The sequence below is a fragment of the Phragmites australis genome, chromosome 7 (genome assembly GCF_958298935.1).
Source record: "Phragmites australis chromosome 7, lpPhrAust1.1, whole genome shotgun sequence".
In the NCBI taxonomy this organism is placed as follows: domain Eukaryota; kingdom Viridiplantae; phylum Streptophyta; class Magnoliopsida; order Poales; family Poaceae; genus Phragmites; species Phragmites australis.
Genome location: NC_084927.1, coordinates 27,986,247 through 28,004,255, shown reverse-complemented (window position 1 = coordinate 28,004,255; position 18,009 = coordinate 27,986,247). Strand labels below are relative to the sequence as shown.

General features: G+C 42.9%; 2 protein-coding genes across 4 annotated transcripts; both read left to right on the top strand.

The window, feature by feature from the left end:
• Positions 1-1,890: 1,890 nt before the first annotated feature.
• On the top strand, positions 1,891-6,799 carry LOC133924543 (probable leucine-rich repeat receptor-like protein kinase At2g33170). Of its 3 annotated transcripts, none has more exons than XM_062370130.1 (3): positions 1,891-2,188; positions 2,898-5,809; positions 6,265-6,799. In XM_062370130.1, exons 2-3 carry the CDS (start codon positions 2,899-2,901, stop codon positions 6,645-6,647), a joined length of 3,294 nt encoding a protein of 1,097 aa, XP_062226114.1. In that variant the 5' UTR covers positions 1,891-2,188; position 2,898; the 3' UTR covers positions 6,648-6,799. The 3 variants fall into 3 exon arrangements, with proteins under 3 accessions (XP_062226114.1, XP_062226112.1, XP_062226113.1); XM_062370128.1 differs by having other exon boundaries at positions 2,825-5,809; XM_062370129.1 differs by having other exon boundaries at positions 2,805-5,809.
• Positions 6,800-15,329: 8,530 nt separating this feature from the next.
• Positions 15,330-17,523, top strand: LOC133924545 (UDP-glycosyltransferase 92A1). The gene has a single exon (XM_062370133.1). The coding sequence runs from the start codon at positions 15,671-15,673 to the stop codon at positions 17,072-17,074; it is 1,404 nt and encodes a 467-aa protein (XP_062226117.1). The 5' UTR covers positions 15,330-15,670; the 3' UTR covers positions 17,075-17,523.
• The last annotated feature ends 486 nt before the right edge of the window (positions 17,524-18,009 follow it).

Below are 18,009 nucleotides of genomic sequence, written 5' to 3'. Positions count from 1 at the left end.
CGGCGGATGCAAGCTCCCATTAGATTTATCCATTTAGAATCCTTCTTTAATTGGATGAAGGGATCCTCTAATTGGAAAAGTTTCCAACGGACGTCCCGGAAGTAAAGTTTACCTATACCAGTACTGGAAACCATGCGGCACGCAATAGCTGATCTCACTCGCGAGCCAACCAGCGGAACGCCCATCCAGACCTGTCGGAGAATGAGACACGCATCCGATCGAACGCTCAAACGATTCCGGAACCTTGGTCCTCGTCTCCGCATCATATCGGAAGCACTGTGCTGCTGCTCCCAACTTGCCCTGCTAAAATCTGAACCCAAGCAGTGATTAAATAATGGAAAATAAAGACCGGAAAGTGGAGTTATGTAGAGAGAGAACGGTTGATATGAAAAATGTTACGCTAAACACTAAATACCTCATATGTAATATAAATAAGTAGCACTTAGGATACTTTAGTTATGATATTGTGTTATCCGATCTTCATCATTACCACGATTGGAAGGGACTCCGTCAAAACGTAGATAGCTGATGACTTATCTTTGGTCGTCAGGATCAACAACAGATAGCAATATAGATTAGAAAAAAGAAGATATTATAGGAACTAGGCAAAACAAAAGGTAATATGATGTGTTTGATCGATTTGATGGTGATTTTAATCTGTCATGATCCTCTTATATTTAAAGGGTGAGAAATCTTAGCTGTATAAGATCATGATTCTTAATTCAAATTAAATAAGATTTACATATATGATGTCAAATTTTCTATAACTAACATATCTTTCCTATTCAATCACGTAAATTACCATATATCTACCTAAATATCTTTTATTGCAGTTTGGTCTTCTTAGATTCAACTACATACTCGACCCAAATATCTGCTTGCATACTACCTTATCAGTCTGGCTACCTACTTAGAGATCCATTACTCGGCGTATCCATATGCTCGGATTTGATCAGTTCTTCCACCTGTTCGAAGACCAACTGCTGAAATTCATCGCGTTTGGAAATCACCGTCGTTGGTTGTCTAGTCATGGTTAGTGGTTGCTGGTCGTAGCTACTGATCGTGGTTGGAGACCACCTGCTCGATTCGATCACTTCCATACATTCAACTAGGTCCAATAATATCGTATCAAATCGATTATCACTACAATAACTATTATAAATAAAAAATCTTGATAATTAACGAGAACCAAAATGAAGTGAGAGAACTAGAGAAGGGAACTCAAAAATGCCGAATGGGACAGAAGGTTTTAGGCTCGATTGTTTTAGTACTAAAATGGGATAATCCAATTTAGTCTGTAAAATTTATGAAACCTAATTCTCATTAGATCATGGATTATATGATTTTATAGTATAAATTGATCATGTACAGTGAAAATCAGCTTTTATATTATAATAATTTGTTTTTATTTTTGGTAAAATTTATAAAAAACAAAAAAAATGTCTTAGACCATTTCCAACAACTACCTCAAATTTTCATCCTCAAAATACTATTACAGCATCCCCTATCACTATTACAGCATCACCTATCCCTAATACTGTAGCAGTACTGTATCACTGGATACAGACTCTGTTCGAGACGAATTTCATATGCTACAGTACCTCGCAAAGTACGAATCCTCAAATTTGCAGATCCTATTGGAGAGGGCCTTATAGCAAAAAGCAAGGGAGAGAAAGCAAAGGGGGGAGAGGGAAGATCGAGGGAGAGCCGGAGGGAAGTAAATTCTGTGAGATCCGGTCTCACAGAAAGACCCTCATCTCTACGTGACACGTATCCTGTACTTCTCTCACATATATTCAATCAGACCGTTGGATCCAGAACAAACGGTGTAGATCAAAGTGTCACAGAGGCCTTTCTGCAGAGGATCTCATATAATTTTTTTCCGAGCCGGAGAGGGACCGCCCGCGATTGCTACGGCCTCCATCGCAGCGAGCTTGAAAGCGTGCTTGCCTGCCATTTCCAGCTTCCAATTCCTTTTCTTCTTCCACCCCCTCCACCTCCACCCGTTCCACCACCCTCCCGTCCCTCTTCTCCACGACGACGCGCGTCCATCCGTCCACTTCGTGCTCGCCCATTCCAGCCCCGACGGCCCGACCGTGGATGCTTCCGGGCTGGTCGCTAGCCCGAGCCGGCGGCAGCAGCAGAGCGCGGCCCGGCGGTCGGCGGCAGCGGGAGAGAAGAAAGCGCGGTGAGTTGGAGCTCCTGTCCTGACACGGTCGCAGTCCTCCGCATTACTAGTTTGCTCCCCCTGGTGCTCCGCGCTGTTCCCTTGCTGCCTTGTCGGCTGGGGGTGCTCTCGCACTGTGGGGAGCTTGCTCGGGGGAGTGGAAAGCTCGCGCGCCTTTCGCAGATCTGCTTCGGGGAGGTGCGCGACGGTGTGCGCCTGGGTCCCCCCGGATGGGCCGGGGTATCCCGTGATTTGAAGGGAGTTCTTTTTTTTTTCCTGTCTCGGTCCCTCGTTCGTGCGATTGGTGGGGTGCTCCTGTTTGGTCAGTGAGGAGTTGAGAAGAGTTTGCATTTCTCCTGGAGAAACTGGATCATAGTTGGTCTGAGTGCTTCTTGATTTGTAGGAGCCTAGGAGGTGATTAGTTTGCTCCCGATGTTTTAATTCTTTGTTTTAACTCTTGTGTTCCTTCCTAGATAAGGGACTTACGTGTTGATTTACGTGATTTGATTTCTTGTTAGTGTCGTTTGTCTGATAAATGGCATTGCAAAACTAGTTCCGTTGCTCTCAGATAGTTCTGCTACTGCCCACTGGAGTCTTCAAAATTCACAAGCACTCATCTTGTGCCGTGTTCGTACAGTTTCTTTGCGCCCTGTGCAGGAAGTTAACCAGTCACGGAGATGTGGGAGTGAAGAAGGTTGTAACAAGGTTTTTTCTTGATCTTTGAATGAAGGATGGAGTACCGTGCTTTGCAGCTCGGCGTGGTGCTGGCCTTTCTGCTGGCCGCTGGCTCACAGGGGGTGAGCCATGAAGGCTGGCTTCTCCTGGCGCTGAAGAGCCAGATGATTGACGCTTTGCACCACCTTGACAACTGGAACCCGAGGGATCCATCGCCGTGCGGCTGGAAGGGCGTAAACTGCTCGTTGACGTCCACGCCAGTGGTGGTTTCTCTCAACCTCAGTGGCATTAACCTGTCAGGCATCATCGCGCCTAGCATTGGCGGTCTGTCTGAGCTGACGTATCTTGATCTATCCTTCAACGGGTTGTATGGCGCCATCCCTGCAGAGATTGGGAATTGCTCGAAGCTGGAGGTGCTTAACTTGAACAATAACAATTTTGTTGGTACAATCGCCCCTGAGCTCGGGAGGCTAGCTAAGCTAGTCACTTTTAATCTGTGCAATAACAAGCTCCATGGTCCAATACCTGATGAGATTGGCAATATGGCATCACTCGAGGACTTGGTAGGGTACAGTAATAATCTCTCTGGTTCTATACCTCGTTCTATTGGCAAGCTGAAGAATCTGAGGACTGTTAGGTTGGGTCAGAATCTCATATCAGGCAACATTCCTGTCGAGATAGGTGAATGCCTAAACATTACCGTGTTTGGTCTTGCACAAAACATGTTAGGAGGTCCTTTACCTAAAGAGATTGGGAAGTTGAGTTTCATGACAGACTTAATCCTATGGGGGAACCAGCTTTCTGGTGTTATTCCTCCAGAGGTTGGAAACTGTACAAATCTCAAGACAATTGCCCTCTACAATAATAATCTAGTCGGTGCTATACCTGCAACTATTGGGAACATCAGATATCTTGAGAAACTATACCTTTACAGGAACTCATTAAATGGTACAATTCCATCTGAAATTGGGAATCTTTCTCTTGTGCGAGAGATTGACTTTTCAGAGAATTCTTTAACTGGAGGGATACCAAAAGAGTTAAGCGACATACCAGGCTTGTATTTACTCTACCTCTTCCAGAACCAGCTTGCAGGCTCTATTCCTACAGAGTTGTGTGGGTTGAGGAACTTGAGTAAACTTGATCTCTCGATCAATTCACTCACAGGCCCCATTCCATCTGGATTTCAGTACATGAGAAAACTAATCCAATTGCAACTCTTCAACAATATGCTATCAGGCAGCATACCTCCAAGGTTTGGCATCTATAGCCGACTTTGGGTGGTGGATTTCTCGAATAACAATGTTACAGGGCAGATACCTAAAGATCTCTGCAGGCACTCAAACCTTATTTTGCTGAATCTGGGATCTAACATGCTTACTGGGAACATTCCACATGGGATCACCAACTGTAAACCCTTGGTGCAGCTTCGTCTTGGTGACAACAGTTTGACAGGAAGCTTCCCCACTGATCTCTGTGATCTGGTAAATTTGACAACAATTGAGCTAGGTCGAAACAAGTTTAGTGGCCCTATTCCTCCTCAAATAGGCAATTGCAAATCTGTGCAAAGGCTCGACCTTACAAATAACTATTTTACATCAGAGTTGCCCCAAGAAATAGGTAATTTGTCAAAGCTCGTTGTCTTCAATATCTCATCTAATAGACTAGGAGGAAGCATACCATTGGAAATTTTCAGTTGCACAATGTTGCAACGCCTTGACCTTAGCCAGAATAGCTTTGAAGGTTCATTACCAAAAGAAATTGGTGGACTGTCACAGCTGGAGCTGCTGTCCTTTGCTGATAATAGGTTATCTGGACAGATACCGCCTATTCTTGGTAAACTTTCACATTTGACAGCACTTCAGATTGGTGGCAATCATTTGTCTGGTGGAATACCAAAGGAGCTGAGCCTGCTCTCGAGCTTGCAGATTGCCATGAATTTAAGCTATAATAACCTCTCTGGTAACATACCATCAGAGCTTGGCAACCTTGCATTGTTGGAAAATTTGTTTCTCAACAACAACAAGCTGACAGGTGAAATCCCAGCTACATTTGCAAATCTGTCCAGTTTGCTTGAGCTCAATGTCTCCTACAATGATCTCACTGGTGCTCTTCCCCTGATACCGCTTTTTGATAATATGTCTGTGACCTGCTTTATTGGAAATAGAGGACTATGTGGTGGACAACTTGGTAAATGTGGATCCCAGTCATCCTCGACTTCCCAGTCATCCAATTCAGTCAGTCGCCCTTTGGGCAAGATCATAGCAATTGTGGCTGCTGTTATTGGAGGAATTTCCCTTATTCTTATTGCCATTATTGTGTACCATATGCAAAAACCACTAGAGACAGTAGCTCCCTTGCAAGGCAAGCAAAGTTTTTCAGCTGGGTCTAACATGCATGTTTCTGCTAAGGATGCGTATACATTTCAAGAATTGGTCTCTGCTACAAACAATTTTGATGAGAGTTGTGTTATTGGAAGGGGTGCTTGTGGAACAGTGTACAGAGCCATCCTGAAGCATGGACAGACAATTGCAGTAAAGAAGCTTGCTTCTAACAGGGAAGGGAGCAACACGGACAATAGTTTTCGTGCAGAGATCCTGACTCTTGGAAAGATAAGACATCGAAATATTGTGAAGCTGTATGGTTTCATCTATCACCAGGGTTCCAACCTTCTACTGTATGAGTACATGCCAAGAGGCAGTCTTGGTGAGCTACTTCATGGACAATCATCTTCTTCACTTGATTGGGAGACGCGCTTCATGATAGCCCTTGGGGCTGCTGAAGGGCTCTCATACTTGCATCACGATTGCAAGCCTCACATCATTCACCGTGATATCAAATCCAATAACATACTACTTGATGGGAACTTTGAAGCTCATGTTGGTGACTTTGGGTTGGCAAAGGTGATGGACATGCCATACTCAAAGTCAATGTCTGCAATTGCAGGTTCATATGGCTATATAGCACCTGGTGAGTGTCAAGTTTAAAATCCGATTCTATGAATTTCTGCTGCATTTCCACTGCTGCTTTATCTCTTATATGTTTTATTAGAAGCTGTTAGTCAGGCCTAAGGTTATTAGATGTGTTGTATACTTGTATTCAAATATACATGTCCAAAATGTATGCTAGAGTTTGGTTTGTTGATGGAGTGGTTATTAATTGGGTTTGCAAAAAATCTTATTATGTTTGTTTTCCCACCAAAAAGGTTAATGAAAAAACTTGTGAGCTTATGCTGCCATCTAGAATTTATAATAATAAAATCAACTAAGCAATTCTTCCTCATCTTATTGCACGGTGCTTTTTGCTGGAGGGTTTCCATGTTTTGGTAATTTCCAATGTTATCTCAAGTCCTTTCTGTTTTGTTCTAGTAACCACACGCGGATGTCTACTATGAAGTACTAACCTAGTTCTTTTCGTTTGATCAGAATATGCATACACCATGAAGGTTACTGAAAAATGCGACATATATAGCTATGGCGTCGTGCTGTTGGAGCTGCTCACTGGGCGTGCACCTGTGCAACCCTTAGAACTGGGAGGTGATCTGGTTACATGGGTAAAGAATTACATCAGAGACAATTCTTTGGGTCCAGGGATTCTTGATAAAAATTTGGATTTACAAGATCAAAGCGTTGTCGAGCATATGATTGAGGTCTTGAAAATCGCTATGCTATGTGCCAATTTGTCTCCATATGAGAGACCACCGATGCGGCATGTCGTGGTTATGTTAAGCGAGTCTAAAGATAGGACCAGAGTGAGCTCTGCATCCTCACCTGCTTCTGATCATTCTTCAAAGAAGGATAATTCATGATGTATTTACATGTTCAGTTAGTCAAGGCAATACCTCATTTTCTCCCTTGTTACTGATAGTAGGATGTTAGCGGTCTGCATTCATTCTTTGTCAGGATTTTTCTAGTGAGATAAATAATAGTATAATACTGATTCATACAGTGTCATCTTGTATGCTGGTGTGCCTCAAGAAGGTATCCTTCAAAGTAACAGGAAGCATTTGAGCCAGAACTCTTCTAGGTGCGATTGTTGATTGTTGTGAGGAACGGTGATCTTATAAGAGAGGGTGAATTAGGATATTTAAATTAATGGTTTAAAAAAATTTACAAGATAAATCTATCTTAATCAATCTTATTTAGTGTGTTTACTCTACTGTTTAAAATGATTGTAATCTACTTTAAGGTAAGTTATAAGAATCTAAATGTAAGAAACGTAAATCAGATAGCAAAACAAATTTCACATAAGAGATTTTTATCTCGTGGTATTAATGGTATACAAGTCACTTCTAGTCTATATGGGAGCTTTATAAAAAAAAATATTTGGTCGCTAAGACTCTTCCGATCACGACTCTTAAGATACCAAGTTACCAAGATAAGATCTCAACCACGATGAGTCATCAAGCTACAAGGCTAGATCTCACCACTAATCTCTATTCTGGTCATATTTGCGATATTTTCATTTCAGAGCTTTAGTTATAAAGACAAAGGTCTCCGTGTCCTCGCACAATCTTCTTGTTGCTGTTCCATAACAAGTCAGAGGGTTAACAAGTTACCGACGAGTCACCAAAACTCCGAGGCGCCGACGTATTTCTCGGTATACAGTTGGATCACTCCTTGATCCACGCTCTAGGTTGCAGCACCTAGCAACTCTTCTCTCTAGAACTATAAGCACTACTCACTCTCTGATATTGTGCTTAATCGTCTTGGATGAACATTTTAAGCACTTTGATGGTTTGAATGTCTTCTCAAGTATGTATGAGATTCTCTAGACTCTAGCACCTTCAAATGACCGAGTGAGTGGGTATATATAGCTTAAAACCCATCAACTAGTCGTTGCTCAAACGGCTCAACTTTACTGTGAGCACTGGGTGATCCAGTGATACAGTAGTATAAGTACCGGACCATTTGGTGTATACATCAGTGGATACTGGCCGTTGGAACCCCACTCAACATTCTGAACATCGATTGTCCGGTGTATCCTTCACTTCCATCATCAGACTATCCGATATATTGTCTTGCGCCAAACCGAGCCACTTCTTCTCTATGCATTAGTTTAGTGTGTAAACTTTCTGATCATCGAATCTTCAGGTGTATTGACCTTCATCTGTTTTCACATCTTCCTGGAAAACACTTCGGTGTATTGGCTTCTTCATCACTAGACTATCCAGTATGTTGAAATCTTTCCTTCACTCGTTTGCACAGCTTCTGTTAAATACTCCGGTGTACTTACTCTTCTAACACCAGATCATCTGGTGTATTTAACTTTAGTTTCCTTCGAAGATTAACCCTTTTGTTAAATACTCCGTGTGTGCTTCTACTCCCATCATTGGACCATCCGGTGAGTATATAACACACCCGAGAGGAATGCTCTGGTGTGTACAAAGTTCTGAGCACCGAATCATCCGGTGAGGTTATTTTTCCTGGAACTTGTCCAATTCAGTCAAAACTTTGTCCCGACTTCGGTGGCTTCTTTATGTATTGTATCCATGAGACATACTAATATATATTTTTGACATACATGTTAGTCCCAACGACTATATTATCATTAATCACCAAAATCACAATCATGGTCTAATAGGATTATTTTCGTTACAATCTCTTCATTTTTAGTGATTGATGACAACACAGTCGAAGTAAGAGGTAAATAATACTAATTAAGAAAATACATGATTTCAAAAGTTCACAAGACTATATCTCTTTACTTGGATGCATGGTAGGAACAAATTATGATACCAATTGTAAGAATAACCATGTTCTTATCAACATTATATCCCCTTTTAGTTGTGGCTGTTATGTAGATCTTCATTTTTGTCCATTGCCACTTTCACCCTTGATCGACCCATGCAAGAGTTTCTTCACCTTTGTCAAGTGGCAATTGGAGATGTATGGTAAAAATAAATTATGATACCAATTGTAAGTACAAATATATTCTTACCAATATTATATCTCCCTCAACATTATATCCCCTTTTAGTTGTGGCTGTCATGTAGATAGTTCTTCCTTTTTCTTTATTGGTACTTTCGCCCTTGATCGACCCATGGAAGAGTTTCTTCACCTTTGTCAACCCAAGATACATTCACCATTGTTAACAATTTACTCGAGATAGTTCTTGCATCTTACATGCTTCTCTTGCAACTTGCTTTAGTCTCAAAATTCTCCATATTTGTCAACAATCTTAAAAAGACTACAAACTCATGTTGAACTCAAGGATAAACATTAAAGCATTTGAGAGATAGAGTCTCATAAAACATGATCCATATGAATGATACTACTTATGAAAAATTATGAGAAATTGATACCAATTAAAGAGATATACCAATTATAAGAAAATGAGACATTAATGTTAATTGAAAAAGATGAATAAGGATCATAATTCATAAAACTTACTTGATATAATTTAAACTCCTCCTATATATATGCATCATACAATGAGACTCATTTGTGAATATCACTTGTAAGAATATAGCAATATATGCATAATTAGACAATAAGTAGAGATCAAAAGTTTAAACCATATAATGCATAGAGGTAGCTTAAATATAAAGATAAATTAATAATGATACCAATTGAAGTATTTAAGTATTACTTACCTCCGAGAACTTATTGATCACTCTATAAGACTACAAGAGATATTACTTGAAATACATATTAGTTTCAAAATCACAACTCATAGGATTATACCCCCTTAAATATGTGCATATAAGAGATATGCATTCGTTATTAATAACAATAGAGACGGTACCATATAGATTGGTTTATGGCACATAAATGATACCGAATGTAAAGCTAGTAACATGTAAGGAACCTACAACTAATAAAATATCTAGTCTGCTTATAAGAAAGAGAGAAACATAAACAACCTACCATATGAAAAGAATCTACACTAGATATTGCAATAAATTGAATTGAGAACATGTAATCCTAGAGAAGACAAGTGAATTCATCAATTTAGAGGATTTAACATCTATTACATTTACCTTGTTTACATTTAGATAGGAATTTGGGTCTATGATGACCATGATATTAATTAATACGTTCAATCTTATATACTTGGCTTCTTTATTTGAACCCACAATTCATCTTATGAGCTAAGTATCTAAATCCCCAAGCTGACTTGTGGACTCCAAGTTTTCTTTGGAACCCAAACCTATTGAGGCACTTTCATATTAGTGATGACTTCTTTGGGCACTTAAATGGATTGGTTCCACCTCGGTCTTTTCTCTCAACAATGTGTGCAACCACTTTGTCATTATTCTTCCTCTTGAGCTTGTAGTAGTTACTTTTAGTCTTGGTCTTATAGTTAAGCTTGGTGTAGATGTTAAAGAGGTTCATGATCTTCTTTTTCTCCTTAGTCTCCTTCTTGATTTGCTTGCATTGGAAGGACTTGTGGCTTCTTAATGGCACTTAAAACATGTCACGGTGGACCTCTCCGCAAGCTTTTTCATCATAGTAACATGTTTATCTTGAGGATGTTAGACATGTCATTTATCCTTTAATCTTGTCAAGTCTTCTTAGAGTTTCTCCACTTCTTACTTGAGCTTATCATTCTCTTTTACAATGAGTTTATTAGATAGTTTTACAACAATATTATCAATGTATGTCTTATTGCAAATGGGTGAGTTACATAAATCAATTAAATCATCACAAAAAGTGAAAACATCTACTTTATGATTGAAATTAAAGAGATATGTAGATTGCTTCAAAGGATTCTTAGGTTGAGATTGAATGCACTCAAATTTAGTCTTAAGTTCTTCATGCTTCTTTTTTAGTAAATTAAATTTACTCAATAATTGTTCATAATTAAAAATAAAGGTAGCATGAATGTCATTAAAAGCATTGAAATTTTAAGTTATTTAGCTTGTTTCTTTAAGATCCTTTGTTGCTTATTGATTAAATCAAGAAGTTCTTCTTGAGAGAGTGAATCCACATTGGATTTATCACCACTTACATCGTTTTCCATACATTTGTCCATAAGACACTTGTAAGATAGATTGTGTGATGACTTGTGTCATGATGACCTTGACTAAGAGCTTCTCTTAGAGGAGTTGATGATGAGGCTCTCATCACTTGAGTTTGACTCTATATCTTCGTATACTTGTGAATACTTTGGCTCTTCCCCTTGTCTCCATCTTGTTTTTGGTCTTCTTTTTCTTTTTGATATTACCAATTGTTTTGACCAAGTCTTTTAAAGAAATTGGATGATCAATCTTGGTATTAATTCTCTTGATATTCTTCTCCACTTATGAGAAGAGCTTGGCCATCTTTGGATCAGTTCCTTCATCACTTGATGTGCTTTGATCATTTTATTCATCGCTCTCTTCTTTATCATCATCATCTTTACTTGAGCTTGACTCTTGCTCTTGTCTCATCAACCTTGCCTTTATGTGTTGGCATTGAGTTTGGTTGCTTGTGAGAGCAATATTTTTTGCATCATATGAGGTAGAAACTTTAACCTCCATGTTCATGGTCATCTCATGAGCGATGATCTTGCCGAGAACTTGGCTTGAAGTTATCTTGCACATGTCGTAGTTGTCATAGATGATGGTAACTATCAACTTATACTTTGAAAGAAAAGCTTGAAAAATTATTCTCACCACTTGAGTATCTTCAATTTACATTAAACCTAGTATATTGATCTCATTAACAAGAATATTCAAACGAGAATACACGTCATTAGCATTTTCATAGGGTAGTTGTTTGATGTAATTAAGCTTAGTGACTAGCATAGGATACTCGGTGACTCTCCAAACATCTACTAAACTGTTAGCTTGCAAATAAAAAGTCATTAGAATTTTTCATCGGAGAAAATTAGTATCATCGAAATGTGAAACGCTATGGGTATACATCCCAACCTAGATGTCACAACTCTAGGTGATTAAATCTATTAAGAGCATGAGGCTCTGATACTAATTGTGAGTAATGGTGACGTCCTAAGAAGGAGTGAATTAGAACACTTAGAAACTAATGGTTTCAAAAACTTCACAAGATAAATTTATCTCAATTTCTATCTAAATGTGCTCTAAATTTATTTAGTGTGTTTACTCTACTACTCAAAAGATTGCAACCTACCCTATCAAGGTAAATTGCAATAATGTAAATACGGAAATGTAAATAAGGTAGATAGATAAACTCGACACAAGAGATTTTTATCCTGTGGTATCGGTGGAACACAGGCCACCCCTAGTCCCTGTTAGAGCTCGACAAAAGATATACTCCCGGTTACTAAGACTCTTCCAGTCACGACTCTTGAGATAGCAAATCACCAAAATAAGGCTTTAAGCACGATGAGCCACCAAGCTATCAAGGTGAGGTCTCACCACTAACCTCTCTTTCGGTGACTTATCGTTGTCTTCATTTTGAAGCTTCAGTCACCAAGACAAAGACTTTCATGTCCCCGCACAATCTTCTTGCCATCGCTCCACACCAAGTCAGAGGGTCAACAAGTTAGCGGCGAGTTACAAGACTCTAAGGCGTCGTCGTACCTCTAGGTACATGGCCTTGATCTACTCTTTAGGTTGCAGCACCTAGCAACTCTTCTCTCTATGCCTATAAACACTAATTACTCACTAATCTTGTGCTTAATCACCTTGAATGAACACTTAAGCATTTTGATGACTTGGATGTCTTCTCAAATGTGTATGAGATTCTCTAGACTTTATCACCATCAAATAACCTAGTGGGTGGGTATATATAGCCTAAAACCTAACAACTAGTCGTTGCTCTAATGGCTCAACTTTACTGTGAGTATCGGATGATCCAGTGATAACAGTAGTACAAGCATCGGACCATCCGGTGTGTACATCAATGGATACTAGCCGTTGGAACCCCACTCAAATACATTCTGAATACTAGATTGTTTGGTGTATCCTTCACTTCCATCACTAGACTATATGATGTGTTGTCTTGCGCCAAGCCGAGCCACTTCTTCTCTGTGCAATTAGTCCGGTGTGTAAACTCTCTGATCATCAGACCTTCCGGTGTGTTGACCTTCAACTGTTTTGATATCTTCCTAAAAAAACACTCTGGTGTATTGGCTTCATCATCATCGAACCATCCAGTGTGTTGAAATCTTTTCTTCCCTTATTTGCACAGCTTCTGTTAAATACTTTGGTGTACTTACACTTCTAACACCGGATCATCTAGTGTACTTAACTTCAGTTTCCTTCGAAGATCAACAATTCTGTTAAATGTTCCAGTGTACTTCTTCTCTCATCACCAGACCATCTGATGAGTATAACACATCCAGGAGGAATACTTCGATGTATACAAAGTCCTGAGCATCAGACTATCCATTGAGGTCATTTTTCCTTGAACTTCTCAAATTTAGTGTACTCTTTGTCCCAGCTTCGGTTACTTATTATGTATTGCATCCACGAGATATACTAATATATATTCTTAACAAACATGTTAGTCATAATAACTATATTCTTATTAATCACCAAAATCACAATCATAACATGATAAAACCATTTTTGCTACAGTTGTGCCTTTTGCTCACGTGCGATCCTGGAGATGTTAATTGTCTAGCTAAAAAAGAAGAGATGTTCATTATTCAGTTCTGAAACAACTCCATTCACTAATCATTCAGTGTCTCTGGCATTTCATCTAGTTTGTGCATCCTTTCCTATGTTTCACATGCAATGTTACAGTCTTAGGCCTTATTTGGAAGCATTGTAACCTTTTTACACATGTAATGGTTTCCATCTGTAATTTCTTATGCACAAGAAAATCCTTTCCCCGAGCAAAATGTTCTTTGGGAAAAGCACTCCATCAATTGAGCTGCAAAAGAAGAACACAGAAAACCGCAGAAGAACGGCGGTGCTCGTCTCCACGAGGTCGCCGCCACTCGGCTCACTGCTCTGACGCAGGCTCATTGTTGTAAGACACGAGAGATTGATGACCTGACACAGACTCGCCGCTGCGGGGCCACGCGGGCTCAATGCCTGGAACAACCAAGAAACCAGCATTAATGCTTCACTTGTGCTGCGCCCGATTTGATCCCAAATCATCCAAAGTCTGAAAGCTATCTAGATTGAAGAAGTACCAAGTGATTATAGCATCAAAATGGACCTCATACTTGAAACAACTTCATATCAGAACTCGAATTTGAGCTGCTGTGCTCCCTTCCCCTGCCACGACCAGACACTCCGACGACCAGCATGGCGCCCTCATGGCTGACTGCGCGACGGCGCACCTCACAGGCTGCATGTCCGCGTGCCGCGCCTCCAAGCTCCACGCCGTGGCGGTCTGCAACCGCGACCGAGACGTCGACTTCCGCCTCCCACCCGCGTACGCCGTGGCCGGCCGCCATGACCTCGCCGTAAACCTCCTCCACTGCACGCCCGACCTGACTGATGTCTTCTACACCTCCATCAACCACGCGCACTCATCCCGCGGCCTCCACCTCGCTGGCCTCGTTCTCTTCTCTGATATGCTGTCTCAGGGCCTCCTCCCCACCGCCACTACGCTCAACGGAGCCTCACCACAAGAACCAAGAAACCCAGCTACTCAATGGTGTGGAGTAGGGTTTGGCTCACCGTGGCGATGAGTCACCAATGGAATTGCTCGCCGCTTGACAGCCGTCTCCGAGGGTCGCCGCCGCTCATCAGCCGTCGTCGAGGGTCGCCGCCATGGTCAGCGCTCGGTCGAGGTGAGCACGGGACTCGATGGAGCCCGATAGATGTCATTTTATTTTTCAGACTGTGTTACACATGTTTTTATTCCGATAGAATGGGCCTAAACCGCTGTAAAAATAGTGGGCTAATCAGGCTTCCAAACACCAATTTTTAACCCACTCCGGAAAAGTATTAGGGCCTATAATTACAGAGGTTTTGGGTCCAAAACCGACCCAAAACCGAACTTCCAAACATGCCCTTACAGATGTTACATATACTGCAACAATATTGGCCGGTGCTATCTGTCTCTAGAACAAGAATCACAAATTCACTAAGGGGCGTTTGTTTGCTTGCATGCTTGAGTCTAACTCGTATTAGTGAGGTAGGCTCATCTCAATCAGGCTAAGAATATATAGTGATTTGTTAGTTGTTTGGATCTGTTTAGCTTGGTTAAGAAAAGATGGTGTTTAGTTACTCGTACGAAACATAATACATAATAGAAAAATATACAATTAAGTGTTATCATGATATTTATTTTATGTCATTATACTATTATAGTCATTAGTTTATCTTATTAAATCTTAATATTCTTCAAAATACATTAATATCATTTAATATGTACAATCACACACTAATAATATCACTAGCTAGATACTATGCTACATCCAGTGAGCATGATTATGTAGAAACGTATTTGCATCCTGTATCTACAGAGTCAAACTGAGTATATATATTTACATCTTAAGAGCTAGATTTATAGTGATATATAGACAACCAAACACCTATTGTATGTATCTCATGAGCTAAATTAAGCTATATACGGACAACCAAACGTATCCAAATTCCTTGCCTCTAGTCCAAGAACAATGCATATGCAGGCACTGATCGGTTCCATCTTCTGCCGTGATGAACGAGCCACTTCGAAGCATTCTGTTGAGCTGCACAACCAGTAGCCTGCAGGCTGCAGCTCCTTTCCATTGCTGCTGGAGTGCTAGTGCCCGGTTCCTTTCTCATGGAGTGATGCAATTGGAGGACACAGAGAAGTGGGCAAAGGAGCCGGTACCGCGGGCCAATGGACGGCGGCGCCTTTTTCAACTAATCCGCGCAAGCCATCGCCACCGATTCACAGTGGCAGAGCAGCTGCTGCATCACTTGCCGGCCTCCGCAGTTGACCGCACTCCTCGTCTCCACCCACCCAACTCCCCATCCCCATGGCGCCGGAAGCGGAGGAGAGCCCACACGTCGTCCTCTTCCCCTTCCTCGCGCGCGGCCACATCCCCGCGTTCCTCCGCCTGGCCGGCCTCCTCCGCGCGCTCCGCCCGGGGCTAGTCGTCACCCTCGTCTCCACCCCGCGCCTCCTGGCCACCCTCCCGCCGGCTTCCCCTCCCGTCCGCTTCCACGCGCTCCCCTTCGCGCCCACCGAGCACGGACTGCCCCCCGGCGCCGAGTCCCTCGCCGACCTCCACGTCCACCAGTTCATCGACTTCTTCCGGGCCACCGAGTCGCTCCGCCCCGCGTTCGAAGAGTTCGTCTCGGGCATCCGGTCCACCGTCTGCGTCATCATCGCCGACGCCTTCTTCGCGTGGACAGCCGACGTCGCGCGCGCACGGGGCGCGTCCCACGCCGTGTTCCTCCCGGGGGGCGCGTTCGGAAACGCCGTGTTCTTCTCCGTGTGGGAGCACCTCCCGCACTCCCTCACGACGGCCGACGAGTTCCCGCTGCCGGACTTTCCCGACGTCGTCCTCCACCGCACGCAGATCCCGAGGTACATTCTCGCCGCTACGGGGGCGGACCCCTGGACGGCCTTCTTCCGGCGGGTCATCTCCTTCTGCCGCAAGACCGACGCGGTCCTCGTCAACACCGTCCTGGAACTTGAAACCCCCGGCCTAGACATGCTCCGAAGAAGCTTTGGCGTCCAGCCATGGCCGATCGGGCCAGTCGTTGCATTGCCGACTCCATCAGATTCGCAGGATGACACTGCCATCATCCAGTGGCTCGACGCGCACTCGGCGCGCTCGGTGCTGTACATATCGTTCGGGTCGCAGAACAGCATCAGCGCGAATCAGATGACGGAGCTGGCTCTGGGGCTGGAGGCGAGCGGTCGCCCCTTCCTCTGGGCGGTCCGCCCGCCGCTGGGGTTCGATGCGAAGGACGGTTTCAAGCTCGAGTGGCTCCCGGCCGGCTTCGAGGAAAGAACGGCGCGGGCCAAGACGGGGCTGCTCCTGCGCGGGTGGGCGCCGCAGGTGCGGATCCTGGCGCACCCGTCGACCGGCGTGTTCCTGACCCACTGCGGGTGGAATTCCATCCTCGAGAGCCTCTCCCACGGCGTGCCGCTACTCGGGTGGCCGCTGGGGGCGGAGCAGTTCTTCAACGCGAAGCTGGTGGTGGAGTGGGGCGTCTGCGCGGAGGTGGCGCGCGGGAACCTGGAGAGCTCGACGGTGTCGAGCGGGGAGGTGGCCGAGGCCGTGGGGACGGCGATGGGGGAGACGGCGAAGGGTGGGGAGATGAGGAGGAAGGCGGCGGAGGTCGCGCGCGCGATGGCGGCCGCGTGGGAGCCGCGCGGCGGGCCGTCGGCGGAGAACTTGGAGGGGTTCCTGAAATGCGTCTCGCTTTGAGACTGGCACAGTGAGAAATCAACCGTGTGTAAGCTGTAACATTGGATTTGGATGACTGAAAGCAGTAGAATTCTTGTTCCTGTGATACACATGCGAAGTCTGTACGGAATTTGGGATGCCGATGAGAGTTTTAAAAGGCACCGACTCAAGATGCTGCGCCAAAATACTATCTAGGCCCTACGAGAAGTTCTTGTTTGCCACTTTGCAGCCGTGATCGTCGCCCTCTACAGGAGCACGGCGGTGATGGCGTACGTCCTGTTGGTCGCGCCGTCGGAGGCAGTCTGCGCGTTGGCCACTGACGGCGCCACAGTGCTCCACCTCGCCGCGGGAGCGTCCGCGGACGTGCTGGCCTTCTTCAGGCTCTGCGCCGGTGACCTCCCCCGCTATAACGCCGTCGAGAAGGGCATGTGCGACCTTGCCCTGAGCTCCGCAAGGGTGACAACTGACAACTATAAGTACGCGCACGACGTATCTGAGTTTTAGTATATTAATTAACTATAAAAATTAATTTCAAATTAAAATTTTATAATTAATTAAACCAACTAAAATCAAGAAAATATACATTTAAATATATAAATATACTTATATGTATCTTTATATATTCAAATGTATTATTTTAGCTAAGTATTCTAAAATGCACTAAAATTATTTCTAAATTATTCCTACAATGAATTGATTCATATGTATTGGTTTATTATTGCTATGGTTCAAATTAGAATATCTCTCAAATACGAATTTACTCTTAATTTCCCTTCAGCTCAAATCGTATTAAATTCAAATCCACTTTCAAATCTCAAGTTTCAAATTCAAATCACAATTCAAATATTCTAATTTCAATGTTTGCCAAACCCAAATCAAATTCTAAAACCAAATTCAAATACCTCTATTTAAATTTAAACATTTTCCTTTTTCCTTTTTCTTTTCTGCCCGGGCCA

Excerpts from the sequence above, each read along its gene's own strand:
- LOC133924543 (XM_062370130.1), top strand. The coding sequence starts at position 2,899 with ATGGAGTACCGTGCTTTGCAGCTCGGCGTGGTGCTGGCCTTTCTGCTG. Across the intron at positions 5,810-6,264 it reads ATATGGCTATATAGCACCTG|AATATGCATACACCATGAAG; the intron begins GTGAGTGTCAAG and ends TCGTTTGATCAG.
- LOC133924545 (XM_062370133.1), top strand. The coding sequence starts at position 15,671 with ATGGCGCCGGAAGCGGAGGAGAGCCCACACGTCGTCCTCTTCCCCTTC.